Consider the following 9,170-nt stretch of genomic DNA (forward strand, 5'->3'; position numbering starts at 1 on the left):
CCTTACATGGATGTAGCAAAAAACTCCAAACGGCGTTGCAGAAAGGTTGTAGCAAATTTTGACACCGGTTATAGCTCCGCCTTACATGGATGTAGCAAAAATCCCGCTGCAGTTGCAGGCTTGCAGCAAAAACGACGTTTGCCGTCGTCGCGAGGTCGCAGCTCCGCCTGATGGATGTAGCAAAAAGCTTCGCCGGTAGTAGCAAACTCTAACTACGGTTGCGGCTTCCCTTTGTTGTGCAGTGCCATTGAAGCTTTCTATGTCTATGGTTGAAGCTTTTCTCAACAGTTGTTGAAGCTTTTCTAGATGACGGTTGCAACAATTGTATACGCGGGTGGATTCGGACATGGCGGCAGGCAGCCATGGCGGCCGGCGATGGAGCTTGTGGTGGTCCAGTCGCAGCCCGGGAGGAGGGGGGAGGGGATGCGCGCACGTGAAGGCTGTAGGTAGGGGATGGATCTGACCATGGCAGCAGGCAGCCCATGGCGGCCGGCGATGGAGCTCGTGGTGGCCCAGTCGTAGCCCAAGGGAAGGGGGGGAGGAGAGATGCGCGCGCGTATGGCTGGAGTTAGGGGATGGAGCGCATATGGAAGGGGCGCGAGGCGCGCGGGGCCACGCTCGTAGGCTGGATCTGTGCGATCGAACGCAAGCGACAGGACCGGCCTAATGTTTCCGCCGGCACACCGGGTGGAAACATTTCCCTATTATTTGTCATGCTATGTCTCAGATCATTCCAGTGAGTAGCACAGAAAACTCAGGTTATGTTCTCTGCTTTTTTTCAGTGTAATTTTCAAACTTCTACATAGAATTGTTTCTCTTCCCCTTATTCATGATTTGTGGACAGACAGAGTCTGACTTTCCATGAAGGAAAGGCTAAGAATACTTGAATTGCTTAAGAATAGATAAAATAGACAACTGCCTCATCGACCTTGTCCGACCCATAGACACGGGAAATTAGGACACTAGTGTTTACACACTGCAGCACAAAGGTAATAATACTGCAACTTAATACGGTAATAAAGAGTTCCAGCTACGTATATAAAACTGAGCACAGTTCACCGTGCAGCCCGATGTAATGTTTCCCAAAAGAAAGAGTGTCTCCGCCTACTTAGCGATTAATCCTTCATCCTTCCACTCCCACAGTAGATCATCACTTCATCAGCAACACATGATCAGCGTTCTCTACCACCCTTGGTTACTAATCATCTGCATTTTCTGTCCCCTGTCAGCAAACTGGCCACTTAACTGCCTAGGATCTTTTTGTTCCATTTCTTTTCGCCATTGCATTTGTCATCAGATAGTCCATCAAAAGGTACTCCATCCGTTTTAAAATAAGTATCTCAACCTTAGTATAACTTTATATTAGAGTTAATACAAAGTTGAAACACTTATTTTGATAGTGTTCACATCTCAATTGAGTGAACACTATCTTTGAACTGAAAGGAGTGAAATCAGTTTTTTTAAATGAGTGAAGCCAATTTTTTCAAATGATTGAAATATGTGTTTTGAAATTTCTGAAATAAGTATTTTGAAATGAGTGAAATAAACAAGTTAAATCATTTTTTTAAGAAATGAGTGGAATATGTTTATTACAAATGAGTGAAATATGTTGCAAGAATTTTGAACTCGTTCCAAATGTGTTCAAGTTTGATCTTATTTTAAAGATCACGTCGTCGGGAATTCAAATATGTAAAATTATTTTTCAAAATGAAAGTTTTATTCAAAAGATATCAATGAATTAATATCTTCCAAGATAAATAAAATGTTTGCTTTTTCTGTGTGTGGAATGGTCTGACAGCATGCATGCATGGCTAGGAATAATAGATGTACTCCAGATAGCCAAATACAACACTATACCGTTGGATAGTTGGGCCACACAAAGTTAGCTGGAAGCATTTCATTGGTTGGGACTTCACGGGTAGCTACCAGCACCGGGTAAATTTACTTATTCATCCCCATGACCTTGTCACGTCTATGGATCAATAAATTTAGTCAGAGTATGCTATGTTTTACCCCTATTCCGTGTTGAGCGCGTCGTCGAGGACAACGCCGTTGTCCTCACCGGAGCTCCACCCGGCAGCCGGGAACCTCTAAGCTCCACCCGGCGGTCGAAAGCTAGCTGTACAGTGTATAAGCAGGACACGCATTCCCACACAAGGGAAAGCTTCCATCGTTATTCGCTTGCCTTTTTCCTTTTAATAAACTTGTATGTATATAGTTGTAAGATAGAAAAACCGAAAACAAAACTGCAGCGTGACTTCTTGGGTCTCCTTTATCATCCAACGTTGTCTGAAGTTTCCCCAACCTCGTGGCCACGCACCAAGACAAAGAAACATGGCGTCTTCCAGTGCTCAGCATCAATGCGGGTGGAGGGACTGGGGGAATCTGGACGCTGGACCCGAGGGGCTGGTTGCCGAGCACGTCTTGCACAACGACCTCGTCGACTTTGTCCGCTTCCACGCAGGGCCGGCCCTGTGTTTCGGAAGGCCCTAATCTCGACGATATGGGCCCCTATGTCCTATGTCCTAAGACCATATATATGTATGACTGAAAGTTACTTATTAAGAGTAACTTTCAGTCACAAATCTTTAGTTTAAAATTTGACTATAATAATTCAAATGACTCCATCGAGAACAATAATAACCAAATTTGAATTGACTCCATCAACAACAATAATACTAAAAAGATCGCAAAATGAAACTAAGATGACATAATTACCTCAAATAAGAACCAAATTAGACTGCCTCCATCGACAACAAGAACCCTTCAGTGGTAGAATTTTCAGATCACTTTCTTTCTTTTTCCTCCTTTTTTTCAGCACCCGACAATTGCTTCTTCTTAGGTAAGATGGCAGTCTAATGTCCTAAAATCATGAAGAAAATATCAAAAGAGGATACAAAGAATTAGGAATTTATACATCGGATGATTGGAACATTAGACATGTACATAGAATGACAAAAATGATAGATTGGATTAGAAAATTTTAAAAGTTCGTGCATACTGAAATTTTATGTTCACGGCACCACGTTCAAGTGTCTTGTTCTTCTCCCGGGCACCGGCATCGGCTAGCTCCTTAACCCGCTTGCAGGACAGGTCGCGAATCAGGAATTCAAGATGGACAGTTTGTGTAAAACGCTTGTCGCAAACTCTACTTGCCATCAACTCTCGATTGCTTCGTGTAGATGCAAAAGATCGACCCATACACTGTCGAGATTCCATATGTGGCATAGTGTGTTACGGGATCGGAAGTAAATGGTGATCATGCTCATCCAGACACGGCGGATCGCCGCCATACTCATGTTGATATCGTTTGCTGGAAAACCGAGGAGACCTCCTTGAGAGCGTTTCTAGCGGAGCCGTACGTAGCGGTGCTCCCCGATGTGCCAATAGGATGTTTCTTTTCTTTTGTGTGTTTAGAACTCAGTTGACTAAGACATAACAAAGTCTAAGTCAAGTGACATCGGCGTAATTTTTGTGTTACAAGCGGCAAGGTTGAATGCTACGAACAAAGACAAAAAATGTTGCGATGATGTTGCAAGCAACAGCAACAAATGCTACAAACGTTCTAACTAAAATGATATAACCGTCAATGAAGGATGTTGAAACCGGTGAGATGACGTGCTACAACCGATGAGGGACGACATACTTCCACCAGCAAGACGAAAGTTGCAACTGGTAGGAAAAAAAACGCTACAAACGATGACACAAAATGCTTCATGGTCGACTGAGACTTGGTTAAATCTCAGCCGACTGAGTTTTAGCCGACCCTTTTTTTTATTCATGCCAATAGCATGCTAGCGACCAGCCATAGTTCCGAAATACTTAAAATACATGTTATAATTGCTGAAATTGATTAAAATATGATTGAAATTTCAAAATAATTATTTACATTTCATCAAGATTTACATTTCAAAAAAGTGGTAACAGCTATTTCAAAGAGCTTTAAGTATTTCAAAATTTCTAATACACAAAACACCAACAAGTTCAAACTCCAATAAAGTGGTAATTTCACCGTTCAATAAAGTGATTATTTAATAAACACAAAATTCAATTATTTCAAATTCAGAAGACATATATTTCAGTAATTTCTTGAACCAAGATTTCATTAATTTCACATATTTGTGAGGCAAAAAAAATTCAAATTTCAAAATTTGTAAGCACAAATAATACTCCCTCCGTAACAAATTATAAGACATTTTTATTTTTTATCGGTTAATTTAGCCGACAAAAGTATCTTATATTTTGTTATGGAGGTAGTTCCCCACGCAGAGGCAGGGCAACCGAGGCCCCGCCGCCACCATCCTTGGCGCCCCGAGCTTGCCCGGCGGCGGCCTCTGGCGGCGGCGAGGAAGGGAAGAGGGGGTGAGGAGGAGGGGCGGCTAGGGTTGGGAGGAGGGGCGGCTCTGTATGTTGGTCCGATTATCCTTCTTTGCCTTCTCAATCAGGTACGGTCCAATCAAGCTCTCTTGTTTGGGGAACGAGATCCTCTAACATCACGAAGGGATGTCAGGGAAGCTACACTACCCTGACATCCCTTCTTCACATCCATATGATTAAGCCTAAAATATCTTGAATTAATTTGCAAATTACAAATCTACTGTATGCATTTACAAAAATTGCATACAAACAAAATTATGATGCAATAAAATTAATTTCAGATTTTATTTTCTATGAACAGTAATTGCACACAGTGTCGTTCCTACAGTGCCCGTGACATCTCTTCTTCGTTTTGCACTGGGATTGCACTGTAGCTTCATAACATCCCTTCATGATGTTAGAGGATCCGTTCCCCTTGTTTGGTCCTCTCCATCGCTTTATTTCCATCGCTTTCCTTTTCTCTCCTGCAAACAACAGGTTTCTTCGGGCAGCTAGCTAGCGTTAAGTTTGCCCTCGTGACCATTTGATTGACTTGCGTTGTCTTATGTAAGTGAATCTATTCATATTTCAAGGCTGAGGTTGCCTCCATAACAGGGATGCAAGTAAACCCGCAATTAAAGCCGCCTCCTGTGCAAGAGCTATGGTTGAGTATACTAATTAAGTTATCTGATGCTTGCAGTATAATTTAAACTAACTTCTCACATTTTGCAGGCCTGATGAGACCTGCTTCCCTCTGCATGAGAGTGGATCGTGTAATGTTATTTTCTTTGTTGGAACAGAGCCGTCAGGCCAAGGATGGGTTCTCACACCGCAAGGTTGCCTGTCATGGTGTTATACGAATATCGGCTGGCAACCTCGAAGCAAATGGAGCTCCTTCTTAAGGTTGTGATGGTCCAGATCTACAACATTGCCTGGCATATGCTCTGTGTTGTGTTATACAAATATCGGCTGGCAACCTCCAAGAAGCTAAAGAAGGAGATAATTAAGGAAAAGAAACCATCGGGGGGGGGGGGAAGAAAAAAGAGAGAAGAACCCAAGAAGCCACTAGCTCCACTATCTTGTCAAATGACTGTGTCGTGAGGTCTGGTTTTCGTGTTGGGACCGCGCGTTGAAGATAGCATGATGGATAGTTCTGACAACCATATTTCTCACCACATATGGGTTGGATTCGAGAGAGTCCGAACTATCTTGGATTTTGGGTAGCTTGTTGGGCCCTTTTGATGTGTGAACATGTACGGACGGTCTTTGACCTTGGAGACGATCTTAATATTTTGTTTGATTTATCTATATGCATTATAGCCCGTAGCAACGCACGAGCATTCTACTAGTACGCATTAATAAAGAGCTCACTGCGCTACATATAAAATTTTCCTTACAAAAAAATGTATAAGTAATTTGCCATGCTGGAATAAATCAATTTCATTTTCTGCTAAATCCTCAAACTGTAATTCCTCTACCATCATCTGGCAAAAATGGATAATATTTCTCTACCATCCATGTGAACTTAAGTTTAATCAGGCTAATTGATGTGATAAGAAGAAGACAAAATATGTGTATCATACGAAAATGGCAAAAGTTTTCTTTTCATCAAGTACTCCAAACAATTTCAAGTCAAAAAAATGAAAAGAAAAGTACTCCAAATATTGTTGAGTTATTGTCAAAAACAAATGGACTGTGATATTTGGCACATGTGTGCCATATAAGCAAAACTGCCACACCTCTATTTCTTTAACTTTAAAGTACCACACAATCCCCTTCCTTTGACCCCGCCTTCTCCCGAACGACCCCGCAAGCTCGCCCGAGAAACCTGCTTCTTCCGCACATCTCGCGCGCCCATCCCTGAGAAAACTGCCACTTCTTCACGTCTACCACATGATAAAAAAATATTGCGCATGTCCCACACCTCCTTGGCACCAAAGCACGCCACCACAACCAACTCACCCTTAGGTAATTGTTGCTCAAACTAAAGAAACTAATCGTTTTGACCCCATTTTTTTACAATTTTATTACTACAAAAAGTACAAAAAATTACCACGATTTCCCCTCAGGGCAAAGTTACCATGGTATTTGCATGCCAGTTATCAGGCCTGTGATCCGTAAGTTACCGTGCTATTTACATAGAACTTACGAGGTACTATGTTTCAACAACCACACCCCTTTCAAAGTTACCATTGTGTTTTATACACAAGTTATAAGGTCTTCGATGTGTAAAATACCGTGGTACTTACACATAAGTTATCAGGGTATGTGTACATCAACCTCGCCCCTGGTCAAAGTTACCATGGGGGATTGTACATGAGTTACCGGGTCTATAGTTCGTATATTATCATGATACTTATACCTAAAAACCTGGGTTTGTTTCGGTAACTTTTTTCATGGGTCAAAAATTACCACGATGTTTTTGCATAACTTATCACGCCTATAGCGGGTCAAAGTGGGCCATTTTTCGGGCCAACCCACGAGCACGTGTGCCCCTCATGATACTAAATATTATGTGGCTTTTCAGTGGCACACCATGTGTTGTGTTCATCTAAGAGGCCCGATGAGGCGAGTGTATATTTTTAACAGCTTGTTTTCCTTTGGTAAAAAGTTACCATCATGTTTATATTGTAAGTTATCGGTTACGCGGTGCTTATATTATCATGTTGTTCACACAAAAATTATCGGGGATGTTTTGAACAACTTTTCCCTGGGACAAAAAGTTATCATGGTGATTCTAGGTAACTTACCAAGCCCGCAGTGCTTAAAATATTATGCTATTTACACAAAATTTATCAGGGGTATGTTTCAACAAACCCCCCCCTCCCCCCCTCCCCCCCACACACACACGGGTCAAAAACTTATCATGGTGTTTAGTTATCGCAGTGCATATGTTTTCATGCTATTTACACATAAAAATATCATGGGAGGGGGGTATAGTACCGTGCTATTTATCAGGGGTATATCCAGGCACAAATCTCTGATCAATTCATATTTGCTTTTCCACAAATCATGGCAAAAGGGGAATAGAAAACATAAGTGGACAAGTTTCCTGCTATTGTTGCCTGAAATAGCTTATCCACACACAGAGAGCTGATGCTGAAGAACATCACTAGTCAGCATCAATAAGATACTAACACCTACTTCCTTCAGAAAAGACGGCGAAGACACTAGGATACAACACCATAATACATATGAAACCTTACACTAAAGTTGCAAAATTATCCATTCGTGGCCTATATACTCCCTATCAGACTATCACAAACAACAAACCAACAACTACAAATCCAACAGATTTCTGCTTCCAAATACTAGTCAACAGTACAGAAAAAAGGCTAGCAGTAGCAAACGATCAATTTGCAATCTACATAATTTACTTTCCAACTACAATCAGGATAACTGGAACAATGTCACCTTGAAGTCCACACCAGGATATGCCTAGGCCGGCAACGGGAACCTCATTCCAACCGAAATGTGCATGCACATTGTGAGGCATAAGGTGAAGATGGCCATGGACTTGGCGCTCAGGTACTTGACGGCGACGAGACCCCTTTCGGTGATTTCGTCACGGGCAACGACAATGCTCTTTCGTGCACCAGCGGACACCCGCTGAGTCGAGAACTCGAGGAATGACCGGACCATCTCTGCGGTGACCCTGCCCGTGACATCCAGCACAAACCTCCGGTTGCTTGGCATGGCCAATGTGGTCGATACTCTCTCCATTACACAGCTAGGACCTGAATTGCAGACCTCTTGCACCACTGCTGCTTCAGCTCGAGAAATGGAGGCCTCCTTTGTGACCTGCCGTGAGGTCCTGACAAACGTCTCGACGGCGCCGTTGCAGACGGACACGAGCAGGTCCTTGAGCTTGGCGTCGTGCTTGGGGTCAGTGACGCCTGCGAGCACCTGGTCGGACGTGCGCACGGCCGCGGTCCTGTCGAGGTAGGCGGCGACGGCGGTGCTGACGAACACCCGGACGAGCTCCGCGGCGGCCTCCTTGCCCCTGTTGCTGCACAGCGCGGCGAGCCAGTCCGGCTGGCCAGGGGCGCGGGGCTGGGCCTCGGGATCACGGCAGGAGAGCACGAGGTTCCTGGCGAAGCTCCCGAGGACGGCGGAGGCGAACCCGGCGCCGTCGGGGGAGAGGAGGCGGTCCAAGATCCGGTCGTGCAGCGGCGGGGAGGGAGGATCCGGGCCCCGGGAGGCCCGGTGGGAGGAGAAGGCGCGAAGGGCCCCCGAGGCGAGCGACTCGGAGAGGGCGGAGGCGGCGGAGGAGACGTGGTCGAAGGCGGCGAGCTTGGAGAGGACGAGTGCGGGGAAGGAGTGGAAGAACCGAAAAAAGTGGATCATGCTGTGATGCCGATCGAAGGGACACCGAGTGGTGTGGCAGTTTTGCAATCGGGCACAGGGTTGCCAAATACATATTTCGAAAACAAATAAACAATTTCTAGTGCAGACCATACATATAAAGAAACATACATAGAATGCTTGTATATAGGAAAGAGAGAAACATATCTTTTCTGAATCATTACTTTTCTTAAAACATGAGCTCGATCTGGTAAAGATATAGGAAAGACCACGTAAAGCTAGACCAGGAGCTCGATCTGACTGACTGAATCCACAGAGAATGTAAACTGAGCGCTCTGATTTCGCGTTGCTGCAGGCGGACGGCATGCGTGACATGGTGAGCCGAACGTGCGCTGGGTTGGTTTGGCTGGTCTGGACCTTTTGGTCCCGGTTGGTGGGACGAACCGGGACCAATGGGCCTCGCTCCTGGCCCACCACCATTGGTCCCGGTTGGTGGCCTGAACCGGGAC

General features: G+C 44.4%; 1 protein-coding gene across 1 annotated transcript; it reads right to left on the bottom strand.

The window, feature by feature from the left end:
- Positions 1-7,779: 7,779 nt before the first annotated feature.
- Positions 7,780-8,703, bottom strand: LOC125516921 (protein PHLOEM PROTEIN 2-LIKE A10-like). Its single transcript, XM_048682182.1, has one exon. It carries the CDS (start codon positions 8,701-8,703, stop codon positions 7,795-7,797), a length of 909 nt encoding a protein of 302 aa, XP_048538139.1. The 3' UTR covers positions 7,780-7,794.
- Positions 8,704-9,170: the final 467 nt, after the last annotated feature.

The sequence above is a fragment of the Triticum urartu genome, chromosome 6 (assembly GCF_003073215.2).
Source record: "Triticum urartu cultivar G1812 chromosome 6, Tu2.1, whole genome shotgun sequence".
NCBI lineage: Eukaryota > Viridiplantae > Streptophyta > Magnoliopsida > Poales > Poaceae > Triticum > Triticum urartu.